At 40.2% G+C, this 20942-nt stretch overlaps 1 protein-coding gene across 1 annotated transcript in view; it reads left to right on the forward strand.

Moving 5' to 3' along the window:
• Positions 1-20942, forward strand: part of pcdh11 (protocadherin 11) — a 130749-nt gene that overhangs the window by 9277 nt on the left and 100530 nt on the right. Inside the window, 3 exon segments of the mRNA XM_063877297.1 lie at positions 8827-9303; positions 9306-9403; positions 15202-17709. Of these exon segments, the coding sequence (XP_063733367.1) occupies positions 8868-9303; positions 9306-9403; positions 15202-17709 (3042 nt within the window). The 5' untranslated portion in view covers positions 8827-8867.

Raw genomic sequence — 20942 nt, forward strand, 5'->3', positions numbered from 1 at the left:
CTGCATATTCATACAGTATGGAAAAGTTCAAATATTATTTCACTCAAGGTATCTTTTTGTCTATCTTGCGTATATATCATTTCACTGAAATTCTACCTCTGTTGCCAATAAGGCAAAAGCAAATATTGAATTGTCCTCGCTCTGCCCACTCCATCTTTCTCAAATCTTTTTCTTTCTCCAGAGATAGTTAAGGGTGTGGGAGAGAAAGACACAGACAGGAAGAAATGAGACAATAGTTTTATTTAACTCATTCTGGTAATTCTCAGTGGCTCTTAAAAGTTGCCATGGATACAAACCAAGCCTTTATGAATGTATTTCTACAGAATATTTCTTGAATATGTTTGCACTTCTCTCTTTCTAAGTTGTGTTTAGTACATCAACAATGTAGGCCCAAATCTCAAAAATACAATTATGGCTTACATTGGACAGAGTGATGAAGACGATGGCAACGGCAAAGGATAATGACTTTAAATACACGGCAACCTTGCAATTAAGCTCTGCAACCCTTTCCTTCGCCCATCCCCTTGCCCTGCTGTGTCTGACCAACAACGTATACTATTGAGTATGCTCTTTCCTCAACTCTTTATTTTACATGTGTGCATAACAAGTCATGGATTCAGTGGAAAGCCAAATAGAAAGCATGATTAATGGCAGTGCAGAGGAAAACGGTAATTTTGATCAGAACAGCTAAAGCAAACATGCTTTTCTACATGTCCTCAATCAAGCCGTAGTGATTTGTTATGCGAGAGAAGTTGATGTTTTTTGACTGTGCGGGCAGAACACGCGCTGAAAAGATTTATACTTGTCCTAAATGAGCTTCTCATGTTCAATAACCCTGTAAGGTAAAAAGAAGAAAATGTGTTCCCTGAATAACTAACTAATGTTTTTAAACTCAATGTTGAACTGTGTTTTCTCTTTTTCAGAACATGTAACAATGAGCTGCATAAAAGAATCACATTGATACTGAGAACTAGGAGAACAATCTCTTCGGGAAAAAAAATCTGAGAGTGTTCCTTTAAGCTAATCTTCTGCTTTGGTTAAGCTGCTGCAACATTATAACTAAAGATTTCTTGCTATGAATAATCAATCAAGGGTAAAACAGTAATCTCCACCAGTGCCAGACAGGTTTTACACACATACATAGCTATATTTCACTGTGGTGATTTTAAACAGCCCACTGATGCATTCTATAAGCTCTCACACATGTACTGTAGTTCAATTCCTTGCAAATCTTTAAAGTTTTTACTCTGAAACATGTTTTTTAAAATATTCTAAATATCCATACTATATGCATCATGCATGAAGAATGATGGCAATCTGACGGACTGCTCAAACTCCTTAAGATACATCCCCAGAGACTTGCAGTACAATAAGAAAAACAAAATCATGCATGCTGTGTTTTAAGTCACTTTTAAGAACAACATGTGTATTGATCAAAACTAAATACAGCCACCCTGCCTTAATCCTGTCCCTTTGTCTTCAGCGATGAATGTTGTACCATGTGGAGGGACATGGTTTACAGGTGAAGAATGCTGATTATTAAACCTTGCCAGGGGCTAAACTTGTTATAATGCAACCTTTCAGCCATTTCTTGTATGAGGTGATGGCAAAGGGATGAGGGTAATCAGCTGTAACATAGCGACAGTGTTGACCATTTGACCTTTGAGTGACCATAACCCTTTACAACCCCCATAAAAGCACCTTGTTAGAATCTACTTTAGGGTATTTGAGGACAGAACACCCATTCAATTTTCCAGAGCAGAAAAGTGGCAGCTTGATGGACTGTGATCAGTGATTTTTGAGCCAATCGATATGTTTCATTGATGGCTGCATGACATTGTGCCTTTCAGCTGCAAGCAGATTTGTTGATGTTTCACCTCAATATGTTTTACGAGCAAAATTACATGCTCTTAACAGCATTTAGCACTCTACTGATACTGAACAACTGGGTCATAATTTAGTATCGTTGTCATGAGGAATTCCAGTTACCTTGTCAATTTTTTTTATTCAATCATATCTCTTTTATTTGTCCAGGTAATTGATGGTAGCTATTGTATCACTTCTTGAATTTGAACTGTTCTATTGTTCATGGTACAAAGCTGAACTGTGATAGGCTCAGACATCACACAAATCATTTGACACCATTTTCTATGTGGAAACTATGGTAACTGAGAATAAACCCATTTCAGACTAATTTCCCTTCTTATCCCAGATAAGAGCTCTGCCATGGCCTGTTGACACTCGGGAATGTCTGAAAAGAATTGTAACCTCATCAGTATTCAGGGGTGCCGAGGATACAGTATATCTAATTGGAAACGAGAAGCAGAAACAAAACTCGGTAGAAAAGTGAACAGTGCCCCCCTCTTGCTTTCAGGCGGATTTCTGGAGCACTGTTGCTACTGCAAACAGCAGAGGCATCTGTGGTCCACACATACCCCGCCATCCACCTACATCTCAGCGCAAACATCTCTCCAACGCAGTGCGGCTTTAAGAGGACCAGGGCTCTTAAATCTGCGGTTGGCTCCTCCTTCCGCCATGATGTCATTCGGAGGGCGAGCGAGAGGGAGAGAGGTGGGCAGCATTGAGGAACTGAGTTCATACAATACTACTGAGACATCTACAGCTTAGCAGACAGATACGGTGAACCGCCTATCCCGGCTCCTGTAAGTGATGCTGCACTGAGGCACACTTTGATCCAACTCCATTGGGGGGCGATGCGCTCTCTGCATCCCTCCTTCAAGAGTTTTTGGGCAGCGTGCACAACCTCGAATCAGTCAAAACAAGTGATTATAAAATAAATTAGGTTTAAGCTTTCAGTTTTTCATCAAAAGTCTTTTTTTTTTGCGCTCTTGGATTGAAGTTTTACGCACGAGTCAAGAAGCCTTTAGAGCACACGCGTAAGTTGAGTGCCAGCGATTTGAAGCTGGTAAAACAAGTAGGAAATTCAAGGCAGTAAGCTAGGGATACAAAGTTAATGTAAAACAAGCTTGGATCAATGCGTATCACCGGCCGGGGGACTGCGAGCCCAAGACATCCGAAGAGGAATTACAGCGTCCTTTTCAAACAAAGTTGATCGCTGTGCACCGTTTTTTTCTCTTGCACATGAGGACCATGTTTTTTTAGCGCATGGATAAGTTTTTGTAGTGGATATCTTTATTTTCTACTTGCATTGCTTTTTGCTGCCGCTTCCGATGAGGATCCTTTCCCCCACTTCAGTTAAATTCATGGCACTTATTTTTTCGTAAATCAGTGATGTCTCCACGCGACGGTATTGACGGTTGATTTTTCACCCTGTTTAAACGTAAAAGGTAAGCTTTGCTCTAAATAATCAATTTACTGTTGGGATAAAAACGTGTTTTACTTTAATGGTCTCTAAACCTGTATACACATGACCAGTATGTTTCCTGAGCGCATTCAGAGACGCTGGAGAGCGCCCAACAGCCTCATTTATGCGGTCCGTATATACAATCTAATTGATGTCGCAATACGGGCGAGTTTATTTATAATCACTGCAAACAACATAAGCTTGGTGACATTTAGTGACGCTTTGATAAATCAGTACGTGCGATAGTGGGTCATGTTACTGTTCCCTGGTTTTCCTAGAGCTGCTCCACAGATATAACAGGCGTCCCCGCGCACCTGATGTAAATAGAAATTATTCACGGCCACGGTGAAATGTAGAGAATCTAAAATGAGTTGTCGCATTATGAATGTGGACCGCGCGGCAGGGCACGACTTCGGGCATTATTTGCTCAAGACTGATCGCTAAATAGATAGGCCTACTTCACGAGAGCATCCAACTGCAGGGACTTGTCAGTGCAGGTTTCTCAGCAGTTTGGCCGCTGAGCTCCGTGCGTGGGTGCGTGGTAACAGCGCGTTCCTGGTCAAGCGGTTCAGCTGTCACCAACCATAACCTCAGGGACTAACGGTCCGCTCAGACTCTAGGAACACATAAGTAACTGTATTAACATATTGTTTTCTACCAGGAATAGTTCAAATAATCACGATATAAATCCCCGCTGGCCTGAAGATTAACCGCCACAGTTGGTTGTTTGACTTCCTAATATGTTACCTGCTCAATATGCAATAGATTATTATTGGGCCTGTTTTTTTTAAAGAGTCCCACAAGGCCTGTTGAACTCAATATTTGCTGGAGAATTAAATCAAACAGTAATGCGAGCCTTCCCAAGGTGAGCAGAATATTTTGGCTCTGGGCTGAAGCATTATATTAAAAGTAGAGTCAGTGAGTAAATTAAAGCAAGCTAAGTTTTTGTTAAATTCAAATTAAATTTCCAATCAAGTGTCTGCTTGTCCACATATGCATTTCAAATGCACAAGTAGGTAGAGAGCCATCCACCATAGCGTTAAGTATGCTGACATTGGGTACTGTAGGCCTATTTCCAATTATATTTCATGCCTCCGATAAATTTAACATAAAATAGACTAGAAAGGGATACACTTTGGTGTCATTAACTTGATAAGAATCTCCATGTGTTCTTAAGTGTGCATAGAGTAACTAAGTTGTAGTCTCATATACCCTACGGAGGCGTCAAATATTTGGTATTAACAATAATATTATGGTTCTACTTTCATTTTCATTTTAGAGTGTATGTTTGATTGTTAATATTTAAAAACCTTTAAGAACTCATTCAGTTGAGCTGTGTGTCTCTCATGTAATGCTATCTGTAATTAAGATATTCTCCTGAAGCTTGATATTTGCCATGGAGTAGTTGAATTGTCCTTTTCAATTCCCATAATGGATAGTATATTGAATAACACTCCACATTTAATTAGCCTATATCAGTGTCCATGATGATGGGTGCAGCGTAACTCTTACCTGAAATATTCCCATATTGAAAAATGTCTAATGGGTTTTTCCAACATCACCGAAAATTAAAGTGATATTAAAACAGCTTTTCATAATCTACTGTACATGATTAGACTACATTTTCATTTTTTAAAATTTTGTTATAGTAAATGCATTTTTCTTTCTTATCTATAACTTTGAGTGTTATTACAAAATATCTAAATTGATACAAAAATAATGGGATTTAAAGCCAAAATTAGCTTTAACATATATTATATACTGTATTTAGCGTTAGGATTGTATTTGCATACATGGACTGCCCTCTTGAGGTCCATAAATCAAAATATCGTCATTTTGCAAATGTAAGAAGATATTATGAAGCCAGCATTTAATTTCCCAAGTAAAACAGCTCTTTTACAATCTAAGTTTATCCAACAACTACTACATTGATTAGAAATATGAAAAAGATGCTTATGCAAAGTTATGCATCTTAACACCTTTGCCAGATTTAAAGCAAACATTGTGCTACAAATTGTTTTAGAACTTTGATTTGTGTTTTGTTAGTATAACATCTACAATTAACCTTGTCAATGTGGCCATTTATGTTTCATTTTTTATCGTTACTCTATTTCACTTTGCAGCACGACTTAGGGAATATAGTCCTTTCTGAAGTTTCCCTAGAGAAAACAACTTCTATTTCTCCACCCTGAAAAGAGAATAGTTCTGGCTGTGTGGATTGAAAAAAGCACTGACTGATCTTGACAGAAACCTGGTCTGTCAGGCTGTCAGCGATCCTTAAAGCTGTTAAAAGAGAAAAAGCCCAAGACAATCAAAAGTATTACTTCTTCCAATGCCCTCTTTTGAAAATGTCTTTGGATCCAAAGACAATATTGATAGATACAACGGTGGAGAAAACCTGCCTTTGACAGTTTAAGCACTCCAAATGTCTTGGTTCCCAGCCTCAGATTAACTATATTGAAAGTTTCCAGTCGAGGGTAGGGTTCAGGTAGTGGGTGACAGTACCTCTATGTCTCCCCTCACTGCTGCCTTCAGCAGATGCACACACCAGGACGGCCTGTCCATCACACTGTTGTGTAAAGTGATCCTGGGCCGTCCTGCTCCTCTTCACTCTGTGTCTCCCTAGAGGGAGGCTTGAGTTTGCCTACTGGATTCAACCTGCTGTCTGGGGCTCAAAATAGCATTTCAGGAGACTAGTGAAATGTAAGCAAACGAGACACTCTGACTGACACCCAGGATTACTTTCTCCCCCCCTCTTACTTTTTCCCCCCTCCAGCAAAATTCCTTCTCTCACCTTGCCTTTCCCTCATGGACAGGCTTATAAAGAGTTATGACAAGTGAAACGCCATGCAAATGTTGGAAAAGCATGGTTATGGGAAAAGAGCAAGATAGAAAAGCCAGATAATCGAATATGAGAAGTGAACAACTTTGGCCACGCCATAGTGAATAACTCTTGCCCATTCATCAACCAAAATCATGATTTTATCATTTTAGATTCATGTATCCATCTGCTGGTTATACTTCTAATATATAATAAAGTATATGCATATCTCCTGCTTGAATAATAATGGTTGCCACAGAGTCATTTTTGTACTCTGAGCCAAAAACACTATACTACTTCATCCAACGGAACATTATTGTCACTTACAAGGAAGGGAAAATCTAGATCATGCTTTGATCTTTTTCTGTTTTTTTCTCTTTGGCGGATCACATCCCATTTAAGGATGTAATTTAAACTTCATTATGCGTCGTGTGAGCTCAGCCTTGGACTGCCTAGCGTTCATCCCAGTATAGCAATTGCTGCTCACTCTCAGAAAGATGCACACTTCAAAGTAAAGTCTGTCACAGTCACTAATGGGATATATCTCATCAATATTTTGACATGACAGTGCAACCCGGCCTGTGCAATATGTGTAGAATGAATAACCCTCACACTGATCAATGTCAGCCATGATTTTTCCTGTCCAACTGTTCTTTAATGAGTCTCATGTGACTGCTTTATGAAATGTGTGAAAAGAAATCTGTCTTACAGGCTGCATGAATGCCTTGCAATTGTTGCTGATTCAAAACCGGCTTAATTAAATTCTTATTTTTAATCAATTCCCCTTTGTCTGTAAGCCGAGAGCTTCAATGGCAATGAACGCTGTTGCCTTGCCAATTTAGAGAACCCCTGCAGAGCAGTTTAGGTAGTCATACCTTTTCTTCAGGATATTGTTTGACTCATGTTAATGGATGGAAATGTCATAAAGTAGGGAATATTACTCTTCCCATAGAGCTATTTCTGGTCCCCTGTTGCTGTGGGTATATATGCATTTTCAGCAGCTTTATATCGCTTCTGTGATGCCTGTCATATACTTTGGCTATACTTTGAAGGGAGTGGACATGTGATTTTGAGGAAGCTGCCTTATGAATATAGACCATTATCTTTAAGAAAATCATATGGTTGATAAACACTCAGGGGGGTTGGCGAACCGTAATACACAGTGGGATATGAGTAATGAAATTATATTAGTTGTTAAATAAGTTGTGCTATAATACACATGGGGAGCCAGGACTATTATGAAACGATACATCCGTGCATTTGTGGCTTTACCCTGATTTGTCATTGCACATTAGAAAAAACATAACGCCACTAGTGTAATTCTGTTGTTCCACTGAGAAAATCTACTGAATATCGATAAACTCTGATAATGTTCTTCATTATCACTGCTGTGATTGCAAAAGCTATTAAAAGCATGTATTTAAATAGATCACTGTGGTGGATTGATGGGAAAGATAGAATGTCATTTATTAAAGATAACCAAAACTGGATTAAATTAATAAATAAGTACACATGTGAGTTACTCAACCAAATGAACGAGCCTCCCTAATAAGTTACTAAATATGCTACTAATTAACTGGTGGAAAGCAGTCAATATTTCATGCTAGCATATCCTGGCAGGGAAGGATTTGCGGAGCATGACTCCTTCATCATCTTCCAATGACCTACTTGGGTTTTGGCAAATGGGGTCCTTGCCCTTTGGCAAACATTTGCACAAATAAAACTGTTAAATATTTTGTTGAACAACTGCATCAAATAAAGTGGCAACCAACACAAAAGGATTTATTAATAAACGATTTTCAGTGATGGTAAACCCAAAGCAATGTATTTCACTTGAGGCTTTTATAATAGCATCGTTCAGCACAACAAGTAAACTGAATGTTGTTTGAATTTGATGTTGGAGCAAAATTCATTTGTCAGGATGTAATGAAGTTCTGTTTAAATTTCACTAATTTGACTGATGGCTGCTCCCAAAATAAATTATTTCACATTGTCGTCTCCTTCCACAGCAGTTTCTCTAAGCAGTGCTCTTATCATACTGTGTATGTTTACACACATGGGCGTTCATGAAGTATTTGAGAGCTCAATTGTTTGCATTCAGAGCAAATTAGGTTTTTCATTAATAGCTGCTGGGGGGGGCGGGGGGTGTGTGTGTGTGTTTGTGTGTGTGTGCTAAGGCTCAGTTCTGCTGCCTATCAGCTGAATTCTGGATGTGGGGTGCAGTTTATGAAGACACCATATTGACTTACATTGAATCAGATATGATTTTTTCCACTTCATCACATTTTTTTACGCACAGCAGTTTGTGAAGCTTTTAGAGCAACTATTTTGTCGCAACACTGAACTTGACTGCTTTCATAGTTTTCAATAAAAATATGAAAAGGTTCATTACCGCAATGAAATGGATTGATGAATATGTGAACTACTAACCTTTACGTGTCCACTTGCTCAAAGGATGTTCTCAAAGGTTAATTGTGTAAAACCTCTGTTAATTTGCTCTCAGACATGCAAAGGATGTGGGCTCACAAATAGTTAGAATGAATAGGTCAAGTTGAAAACTCTCTGTGAGGGAAAATAGTACTAATTGCAAGAGAACTTGAATGCCATGTAATTTTGTCCACTGACATTGAATGTTCTATCTTTCTCTTTTTTTCTCTTTGTCTCACCTCTCTCATGGCAGAATTGCTGCTGTTGAAGTGAAGCTCCCATCCACACTTGAGTATGGACTTACCAAGTCAGGTTCATGTGCTGGTCTTGCTCACCTGTGTGGTCTTGCTATGCCGGGCCCAGGAGCGGGACTACACTCTAAAGGAGGAGCAGCCAGAGAATGTTCGTATCGGGAACCTGCGCAAGGACTTGGACCTCAACCTGGACCCAAACATCAGGCTATCCTCACCGCTGCAGTTCAAGCCAGTGTACAAGACAGGTGACGTGCCTTTGGTGAGGGTGGAAGCCAACACAGGGGAGATCTTTACCACCAGTACCAGAATTGACCGGGAGAAGCTGTGCTCAGGAGTCTTCGCTGAGAAACGCTGCTACTATGAGATCGAGGTGGCCGTTCTGCCTGATGAGATCTTCCGATTGGTCAAGATCCGCTTCCTGATTGAGGATGTAAATGACAACGCACCACTTTTCCAGTCCACTGTTATAAACATCTCCATCCAGAGAACACAGCAATCAACACCCGATACCCGGTGCCCTCAGCATTTGACCCTGATGTAGGGATCAATGGGATTCAACATTATGAACTTGTCAAGGTGAGGCCCACATCTCACACACGCATAAACAAAAGTTTCAAGGTGTCCTTAGAAACCTTAATTTTGATTCAATAAGTGATGATCATCTATAAAAGAAAACATTTATATATCTCTGAAGGGGAAAAATCACTTCTGTTTGTTTAACATTCGGACTGCAACAATCTCTGAGCACATGTCAGTCAAACATCCCTGTTCCTTTAAACATTGGCTGAAATGTCAGCTGAAGTACCTGAAGCTGAATTTTTAACTGAAGTTGATAAAGGCTATTATTATATCTACGGAATCTCATACTTAAATCAAAAGGCATCTTGTACAAATGCATTTAGTTCCAAAGTGAATGAGTTATTGATAATGAAATATAAAAACCTGAAGCCTCATCGTACTGGTTCAATTTTCAAGTTACTGGTTTGCTTTACGGACTTAATAGAATAAAATGCTTTTATTAAAACGATTACATTTGATAAAGCAAAAACCCTGTAGCAATTTATTTTGAATAAACAATAACAATGAGCAAATGGGAAAGAGAGTATAAAATGAATTGTCTTTTTAAATAACCATAAATATGTCTTGAATGCAAGCTGAATATTAGTCAGCACACAGTTATTGATGCATCTCGTACACACTGCTATGCCTGCAGCTCACCACCTGTCTGCCCCTGGACTGATTGGCTCAAATCATTGAGTGTTTACAATATCATTTTTCTTCAGATTTTTCTTAGCATGGCTTTCATGAACTAAAGATTCAGTCTGCATTACACCGTAGCTTTTCCTGTAAACCTCCTATATTGCTGTAGAGCACATCAATAAAGGAAATACATTTTCATGCGTTCAAAATATAACCTACTTGGTCGTCGTATAGCTCAGTGGGTAGAGCAGGTGGCCAAATACTGGGGTTTGATCCCCATGCGGTGGACCCAGGTTCGAAACCTGAGTCCCTTTGCTGCGCGTCTTCCCCCTGTCTCCCCGTTTCTGAACTGCACTATATTAAAGGCACTGGTAAAAAAAATAATACATATATGACCTACTTTTTCATAATATGGAAGATGTCATGAATCCTGCAATGTTTTATGTCAGCAATTAATATTTACATGTTCTTTATTTCATTATGAGAAGAGGCTATAAATAAGGTGAAGTAGTTTTCACCATGTAAAGTAATATCGAGAAAAGCAGTGAAAGTGCAAACACAGCATATACTGCATGTCCAATTTCCAGCAACAGTTTACATGGGCTGAACACTGTAGATTAAAGCAAGTGAGAAGGCGAGTATGGTGTTATATTAATAGGTGTCTCATGCAGAACTTGGTAAGCTTTTTTTCATCATCTAATTGATGCTTTATTAAACTGCAGTGCAATATTCTTTCTTTCCTACTAATGGAGTCAGCAAATAAACCCAGAAAATGTAGGATTTTATCATGCATTCTTCATTTACAGTCTATACAATACTCTATGCTTTGAGGTTAGATGAATATTGTAGATGACATGAGCCCTTACAAATGAAGCGTAATTAAAGAGGGAGATGCAAGCACTCTGGAGGAAACCCTAAGCATTATAAATAAAGAAAGATTACTAGATTTTGAGAGCATGGTGTGAGACTAAAAGTCCATCTTCGAGTCTTAGATGAAGTTAACACTGGGTCGGTATGAACAGAATCATTGCTGTCCGTGTCTGCTTTGAATACCAATTTGCATTTTTAAAGAGTCCCACTGCCAAGGCCTCTCCAGCGCAATGTCCTGAATTGTTCATGCCTGGAAAATCACCAACCAAATGTTCTGCTCATTATGATGATCATCTGCAATCATTTTCTTTGCCCTTTTTACATTATAAAGCTTTACTAAAACCCTCGCCTACACTGTGGTTGTATTATCTTTTGCCGGAAATTCTTCTTAGAGCATCCTAGGCACTGTGCCCCTGACTTAGTTCTTCTCATTATATTCTCATTGTACTCAAGATTAATTTCCTTGTATTCCAGGATTCATATGAGTAAAACACAGGAAGAGGCATTTAAGAAGCCAGAACATTTTTTCAGAAGTGCAGTAGAAAGCCAAGGGTTTACAGGGGAAGAAATGTGCAAGCATTTCCTAGAATAGCTCTTGGCCGCTAAGCCACCCTTGGACTATCTTTGTATGGTCCTCAGAGATTTGTCTCAGAAGCTCCCATATAATGATAGTTTACCCATTTTCCTTGTGTTGTAGAAGGCACGTTGCTGAAATTGCTACCATTGTGTTGCACAGTCAGCCAGGCTCAATGGTCCACCACTCCACATGAAGCAAGCCTGTATTGTCAACATACAAAACAAATGAAAGAAACATGGTAGCCTCTTTTGTTCAATTTCTTCCTTTTCCAAGCAGGACAATGGGTCATTTCATTCAACACTGTGCTCCACACCAAACATAATGGTTGGTAATCACACTTAAAGTGAAACTCTGCCATCAGTCTAGTGGTATGCTACGTCACCTGAACTGTAGAGAAGGCGTCCTAAGAAATGGTCAAGGTCACGGAAAGCAATAACATGCATGGATGGAGGAGGATGTCCCATGAAAGCCGACTCTATCACTTTACGTATTCACAGGATAACTTAGAGGCCAACAGGGAAACATACTCACGCCTAATGGAGGTTTTGTTGTTTGTTTTGCTCCTGATTTTGCTGATCACAAACATTGGTCCTTTTTCCTATTCCAGTAGTGCATGAGTTTGCAACATCACACACTACTTTTATCCAAGTTGTATCTATGTCAGCATCTTCAGACACATTTAAGGTGGACGTCTTGTTCAAGTCATTTCATGTGGATCCATTTCTGCTTCTGGCTTGGGTATGCCTAAGTGATAAAGTAGATGATGAAGTGGGTGTCTGTATTTTGACTTGGGCAATGCAGAGAGCTCTTAGATTTAACCTTTTGCTACTTGGATTTTTCTTTGCAACACTTCTGAAATATACCTCAGATCTTTGATTGGATTGAGTGGTCTTTTTGCTGGTCCACCAAGTCTGATCTTGAATAATTTTATTCCTGGGATTCTAACTTTGTATTTGAAGATGCAAAAATTATTCAAACCTTATTCCCAAGAAGCGAGAAAGGGTTGATTAATGCATCGCATGCTGCCTATAGGCAGTGAATAGATATTTTAGGCAGAAAGCTCACTGTCAAGCATTTCCAGTTTTCATTAGCATTCCATTTTGAGACATTATCCTCTTGTAGTGGTTGACAAAAAGAAACAAACAATTTCCAGCTTCTTTTGTCTTAATTATATGCATGAGATCATGGCCAGGGGCAGATTTGGATGAGGGATGCAGAGAGGGAATGAGAGAGAGACAGGGAGAGGGTGAGTTTTTTCAGCAGTATAAAAAGGTGCTATAGCTTCTGATGATGAATAGCCCTCCCCAGTTAGTCCTATCCATGGGCAGCACCGTGACTAGAGTCCTCCTGATATATTCACAGCCCAATCTCAGTCTCCTCTTAGTTTTAATAAGGTCATCAACTTGACTGAAAGATGCATCCACCTATAATCCGAGGCCCTGTCTGCCAAAAGGAGTTCAGAGACATTCTTCCCTCATCATCAGTGTCCTCTATTTCTGTCATTATCCCTCAGTCATTTTCATTTAAATTAGCCAACTCAAATTAGATTAGATCCGACATATACATTGACCTGACCCCTTTCCGATCACTTCAGATTCCTATAATTTTGAATTAAGGAAAGTCATCAAAGTTTAAGTAGGCATGTACCTGTACAGTAGATGTGTGGTGAAAGAGTGAGTGCACCCTTAGTCATCTAAAGAGCTACGTCCTTCTTGGATAGCCTTTGGGTTACAAGTGAGTGATTCATGCAAGTATTTGGCCTTTGCTTAGCCTGCCCTAGATCTTATCAGAATCCACCAGACCAATTTTGCATTCAGGAGGAGGCACAGCCTGAGAGATAGCTCCCTTCAACTTATTGAAATGCGCTGTGTGCCGTCTTGTCAGTTATAAAATTGTGTGAAACCAAGACAAAAGCATAGAGGAAATGCTGGCTCATAAATCATTGTGCAGCATTCCCTTTGACACATCCTAACTCAACATCCTACTATTAAATCAGGCGTTGCCAAATATCAGTGTGCAGATACTCAGCTACTGTGCCGAATCTGTGAACTATTCAAACAACTGGGGATTGCGGAGCTCTGTGCGGATGGAGTAGTGTTTAGAAGTAGAACCCACAGTATGTAGTCTTGGACCTTTCAGTTATGACAGAAATAGTTCTGCGACAAGCATAACGCTTCAGTACAGTTCATCCATAGGGCTGTTTGTATATGTTTCCACGCATATTTTATGTACCCTGTCTGCTTATCCCTTTGACTCTTGCTTGCCAGAATGATCACAAAATAAGGTCCGAAAGATCATTGCTGCAGCGTTGGCTGGTTTAAGTAGTTCTGTCAATCAAAGACATGTTGACAACATTCGCTCAGCAAGCACTTTTTCAGAGTACATAATAATTTACATGCTGCAGCTGCACGTTTCCTTGTGTCAGCTACAACACTATGCTGGCACGAGGACGGTTCTAGATTTTAAAACCTACTGAGGATTCTTGTGCTCACAATTTGGTTGCGATATTCTTTCCTTGAACGAGGAGAATGTATATATCTTAATCTCGTTTGATAGCTGTGCTTAGACAGAGTAATCTCTTCCAACATTATGTGCAGCATGAAGCTTATCTCTTTAAAGAGGATGCTTTTTCTTGTTTTACCATGAAACTGCTTCTGACTGAAAGAGCTTCAAAGGGCTTCTTTGTTTCATTATGTGCATGCAGCTCATTCATGGGCTTGATCTTCTTCTTATTTCCTCCCCCCGCTCTCTCTTTCTCTCCTTTTCTGTCACTTCTCTCCCTCTCTCGTCCTTCCATTACCTCTCTTCCAGCTTAATGTGTGAACAGTCATGGATCCATACCCAATCTAAAATTCTAAATATTAGTGCTAGCCCTTTTTTTTTGGAAGGCAATTACTCTGTACAGCCAGTACAATTTCCTCCCGTCTGCATTTGGATTACTTATTTGTTTTAATTGGTCCAGTTTTACTTTACCTTGATTCAGCCGTCATCACAGCTAAAAAGCCTTTTGTAATATGTTGGGTTTTCACATGTGGGAGCTCACAGTTGTGTCTGCATTTCAATCCCTCCATTATACAGTTAAACGTTGCAAGGCTGCCTTCTCTATTCTAACTTGACACACAAAAGGAAGGTGGGGTGAAATGTAATTTTAGTGAAGGCAGACAGAAATTGGATGAGAAGGCCTATGAGGTAAAGGAATCCTTTCAAGAAGTAGTTGCTTGAATCGATGGAGTGACTTGATTTACTACAATGATCAATGGTCACATTTTTTCTAGGGCAACTATTGTAAAATATAAGATAAAGAGGGGAAAAAAGCTAATGTTTAGCAGGTTTGAAAATGCTTTTGATTGACGGAGAAAAAAAGGGAGACGAGCAGAGCCAAGAACCACCTGCCTTGTTTAAATGTCCTGGTCTGTTTACTTTCCTCTTAACATTCATCTCTGCCTAAAAGCCTGGTCCGTAGAATGGTTACAAATGAACCTGAGAAAAACTAAGAAAATACCTTGACAAGCTCTTTGGCTTTCTAAGACAATTGACAAATTTACGATCCAAGAACAAAAACAGGAGGAAGAGTACCTCAGAATGTATTAAACATCACTAAAGCGATTCGTACCTCTTTTTATCTTAATGTGAAAATGTGATATTCGTACTAATGGTATCATTTGACAGTACAAAATGTGTGCTCAAAACAATAAAAATAACTCAAAATGTTGTCTTCTCATTGCAGAGTGTCAGCGAGTTTGGCTTAGACATCATAGAGACTCCTGAAGGCGACAAGTGGCCGCAGCTAATTGTTCAACAGAACCTAGATCGTGAGCAGAAGGACACCTTCGTTATGAAGATAAAGGTAGAGGATGGTGGCAACCCTCCCAAGTCCAGCACTGCCATCCTACAAGTCACCATCTCCGATGTTAATGATAATCGTCCCGTCTTCAAAGACAGTGAGCTGGAGGTTTCGGTGCCAGAGAATGCCCCAACGGGAACATCGGTTGCTCAGCTGCATGCCTCAGATGCAGACCTTGGTTCCAACGCGCAGATCCACTTCGCCTTCAGCAACCAGATCTCTGCTTCAACCAAACGTCACTTTTCCATTGACAGCTCAACAGGACTGATCACTGTGAGGCAGCCACTGGACAGGGAGGTGACTCCTGTTCACAAACTCATCGTGCTTGCCAGTGATGGCAGCTCTACTCCCTCCAGAGCCACAGTGATTGTTAATGTAACAGATGTTAATGACAATGTTCCCTCCATAGACACTCGCTACATTATCAACCTGGTTAATGGGACTGTTCTGCTATCTGAAAATGCACCTCTCAATACAAAAATAGCCCTCATCACTGTTACTGACAAGGATGCAGATCTTTATGGCAAAGTAGCTTGCTACACTGACCATGATGTTCCTTTTCGGTTGAAGCCTGTCTTTAATGATCAATTCTTACTAGAGACAGCCGCCCCCCTAGATTATGAGACGACTCGAGAATATGCAATTAAGATAGTGGCCTCGGATAGGGGGACGCCTCCTTTGAACACTTCAGCTATGGTTTTAATTAAAATCAAGGATGAGAATGACAACGCACCCATCTTTCCCCAGCCGGAAATCCAACTTTCCATACCGGAGAACAATGACCCCTCTACACAGTTAATAAAAATCAGCGCCACTGACGCAGACAGCGGACATAATGCTGAGATTATTTATACTCTTGGCCCTGATGCGCCTGACGGGTTTAACATAGACAGACGGTCAGGAATTCTCTCTGTTGGCAAACGACTGGACAGAGAGAAGCAGGAGAGGTACTCATTCACTGTCATAGCGAGGGACAATGGCTCTGCGTCCCTGCAGAGCAATGTCACCGTCAGGCTAATCGTCCAGGACCTTAATGACAACAGCCCAGCTTTTACACACCCCGAGTACAACTTCTATGTGCCTGAGAACCTGCCTCTCTATGGAACTGTGGGCTTAATCACAGTGACGGATGCAGATGCGGGAGATAATTCTGTTATAACCCTGTCTGTTTTGAACGGAAAAGATAATTTCATCATCGACCCCCAAACCGGTGTTATCAAACCCAATATAACTTTTGATAGAGAGCAGCAAAGCTCCTACACTTTTATGGTTAAGGCAGTTGACGGAGGGCAACCTCCAAGTTCCTCCTACGCCAAGGTCACTATCAATGTAGTCGATGTCAACGACAATCGCCCTGTGTTCGTCATCCCATCCTCCAATTACTCGTATGACCTAGTGCGAACCACCATAACCCCTGGCGCTGTGGTCACCAGAGTGTTTGCCATTGACAATGACACAGGTATGAATGCTGAGCTACAGTACAGCATCATCAGCAGCATCATCATCACATCTAGGGTCTCCCCTCGAGGTCTTTTCGCCATCGACAAAGCAACGGGTAACATAACACTGCAAGAGAAAATATTGGCAGCTGATCAGGGACTTCATAGGCTGGTAGTCAAGGTCAAAGATCTAGGTCAGCCTGAGTCATTACATGCTATTGCGCTTATTCACTTGTTTGTCAATGACACTGTGTCAAATGCTACATTTATCCAAGAACAGCTGAGGAAAAGTATGGAGACACCTTTGGATCGTAACATAGGTGACAGTGAGGTAACACCTCAAGCCAACGGATATGTTATTGTTGTCATAGCAATCATAGCAGGGACCATGACTGTCATCTTGGTGATATTTGTGACTGCCTTGGTGCGCTGCCGACAGACACCCAGACATAAAGTGGTACAAAAGGGCAAGCAGAGTGGCGAGTGGGTGTCACCCAACCAAGACAACCGTCAGATCAAGAAGAAGAAGAAAAGAAAGAAGCGATCCCCAAAGAGCCTCCTCCTGAACTTTGTGACCATAGATGAATCCAAGCCTGACGACTCCACCCATGAGCATGTTAATGGTACACTTGATCTCCCTGTGGAGCTTGAGGAGCAAACCATGGGGAAGTACAACTGGGCCACTACGCCTACCACCTTCAAACCCGACAGCCCAGATTTAGCCAAACATTACAAGTCTGCGTCCCCTCAGCCTACATTTCAAATCAAACCTGAGACTCCAGTGGCCCCAAAGAAGCACCATGTGATCCAGGAGCTCCCCTTGGACAACACGTTCGTGGTGGGCTGTGACTCACTCTCCAAGTGCTCATCGACTAGCTCCGACCCGTACAGTGTCTCAGAGTGCAGCTGTCAGGGGGGATTCAAGACTACGGGGCAAATCTCCACCCGACAGGTAATTCATGACTTCCTTCTTAAACCCACCCACACTAGTCCCCACTCACACTCCCCTTGCTGTCCCATGGTAGGTGATGTGAATGGGGGAGGGTGGCAGCATGGACCCATGGGATTTTCCCACACAGACCATGATCATGTCTACATGAATGTAATTTGCACTTAAAAAGTGAAAGAATAAAACATCATTTGTCCCAATTATTAGAGGAAACCTTTCACTATACTGATTGTTACTAATTCAAATATTCACCCTCCTTCATTAGCAATCCCAGTTGCATAATCATTTACAAAAATACATCTGCAGGCTAAATTAATATTCAAAAACTTGAGAACAGGAAGCAGTGTAATTAGGATGGATAGCTATTTTAAACCTCAATGTGAGTGGTTGGTGGCAATGTAGCCTGATTCAGAAGACCCTGGGACGGGTGGCATCGATTGAATTCTGTACTGATGTATTTGAGGTCAAGGGCGAATGATGCTCTCTGCTAATGTATTTGACTGACATGTTTTAAGAGGGCTAAGCAAAAAAAAATATTATTGAAGCCACAGTGACACTTTGGACTGTCAAAAAATGTGAAGGTAATAGCAGAAAAAACAAAGTGCTCTTGACATGCTTTAACAACTTGATAAATAGTTGCACTTTTGTGGATTCTGTCTTCAAAATATTAAGTGCTATCTTAGCGCTGCCAGTGAGTCTTTGTGAGAGAGAGGCTCATTTGAATGCCAAGGTACAGCAAAGGGCTTATGATTCTGTAAGAGATATATGCCAAATGCGAAGTGCCCCAATAAATAAAAGCTGGCCAGGGAAATAAATGTAAATCAGAGGTAAGGAGAGGTGGCCTTGCTTAGTGCTGACAGCCAGAGCAGACCGCTGTGGGGAAGACTGAGTACTTCTTTGGGCGGAGGGAGGGGGTCACAGGGATCAAGGTGACGCAGAGCCTTGAGACCAATATACTTAAACACCAAGGGAGCAGTAGTCCATAAAAAGCCTGCCAAGCCGATGTTGCTTTTAGCCAATAAATGCTCTACTTTAATGACCCCAATTATTGTTATAAACGACATATGTAGATACACATTCTTTACATTTTTTAAATTACCCCACATAGGAGAGGCAGAAAGGACCTCACAACAAAGGCTTGCCACTGTTGTGTTTTGTGTTAGAGATTACACTGAAGATCTCTAATACATTGCATTGTATCTACATGTTGATATTTGACCGGCTATCACCAGCACAAATGAACTAATCAAGGCTGAATAGTTTGTGCATGGGCTAACAATATATTATATACATGGATATATCCATATATCCCCTCAGGGTCAAACCAGATCCAACCATTTTAATGTTTTGCTTTTTGTTTGTTTTTGTTTGTTTTTGTTTTGAGGGTTTGGTTGTTCCATGGATGCATTGGCTTTTGTTTTTGTTAAGGTTTTGTTCATGATTATTACAACTGCCATTCATCCAATTCTGGTTCAATTTCACAATATTGCATCAATAATTTATTTTGTTTGATGAGGTGCTTGCTTTTGTTTGTGTGATGCCTGATATTGCAGACATTTTTAAGGTCTTGGGTTCTTTTCTATCTTTTTGCTCCCAGTATATTCTGTGTGACACCCTGCAAACATTTATTCCTCATGGCATAGTTTTGATAAATGACTTTTGATCCCATGAAATATTGTGCATAGGATAATTTATGAAGACACCCACACAGTGCTGATAGTCATTCCCTTCATCCACCTTTTATTTGAAATCCTGGTTAAGAGCTATGCTCTGTCATTGTAAATTACACATAAGCCAACATGCCCTTGGTATCAAAGACTTAATTTATAATGTGTTTATATGACACACTGACGAGATGTCAGGATGATTTTCCCCTCTCAGTGGTAGTGACTGCCCTGAAATATGCATACATATTCCGTCTTTGCTTTCCAATTCCAAATTATTATCCGTCATGAATTTTATGCATCAAGGATTTAAATTGATTTTCTCTTATGTTGCTGATCAGAGTGAGTATTTTTGTCGGAATAATTTAAAATCAATGAATATATGATTAGTAAACACCCTGCCAAATATTCAACCTCTGTTTGAATCAGTTTATCTCTAAGGTACTGTATTTAATTCATTCCTGTAAGAGAGGTCAGATTTAATACTGTCATATTTTGGTTTCACATGCTTCCCAAAATTTGAGTACTAGAACAAAGTACCCATTGGTTCTACTCACCCACCATATCTTCAAGGATAATAAGCTGATAATACATCATTTTTTTTCTGTCCCCTTAAGCAACTGACAAGTGATGCCTCCCACTTTAGACGTTAGATTTCCCACCAGTTTTAAGTGTGCTTATTTAAAGCCTGTGTCATGGAAAAAAAGCATGAAGCTTTGCGTAATGAGAATCGGTGGCTGCAAAGGTTAATTAAATGCACTAAAGGGTTAATCACTCGTAATACAGTATGATTAAAATCACCGTAATTAGGTTTTGTATGAAGCTGATAAGAAAGAAGAAAAAAGGCAGCCGTCCTTTAAGATTATCAGTGATGCCACGCACTATCCCTACTGTAGCAGATTCACGTTCTCAAGATCCAAAGTGATGTGACAATAGATGACCAGCTGTCCTGTTTGTTGAAGCTATTATAATTTCATCTCCTCTTCATATTATCTTCATGTTTCTGTAAAGCAAATCTTTCCTTCCAAAATCTAAAGAAAAACACTTAAACAGCCCTCCTTCATAGAGTGTGGCTGTTGCTTTTATCTGAGGGGTAAAAAAGGAGAACACTTGAGAACACTTTGGAATATCAAGAGATCATTTCAAGTGTGGCTGTTAAAACAATAGCTGCATTTGGTCCGTCAAGGCCAGCAATTCCTTCTCTCTTGAGCCTTAAGCTAATACCAGAAGTCAAAAACTGAAGTTTACAACCAGGTTGTCATGTTTTATTTTTTGTTTATCAGAGTGACAGATGGTGCTTTATTGACTTTACAGTGATCTCTCTTTGTCCAGCACCCTCCTACGCACCTAAAGCAGCTGAACATAACGCAAAGACAAATAGCCCACCCATGGAATAACGATGTGGAGGGCACATATGAGGAGATAATTATGATTGAAGGTCACCAAAATGTTTTCAGGGACTTTACAGATGTAGCTGATAAAGACTAAAGCTTGTAAAAATACTTCAGAGACCACAGATTTGTGTCACCATATGGCTTCATTATACAGCGAGAGCTGTTTTTGCAAATAAAA

This window comes from Eleginops maclovinus, chromosome 23 (genome assembly GCF_036324505.1).
Source record: "Eleginops maclovinus isolate JMC-PN-2008 ecotype Puerto Natales chromosome 23, JC_Emac_rtc_rv5, whole genome shotgun sequence".
Taxonomy (NCBI): domain Eukaryota; kingdom Metazoa; phylum Chordata; class Actinopteri; order Perciformes; family Eleginopidae; genus Eleginops; species Eleginops maclovinus.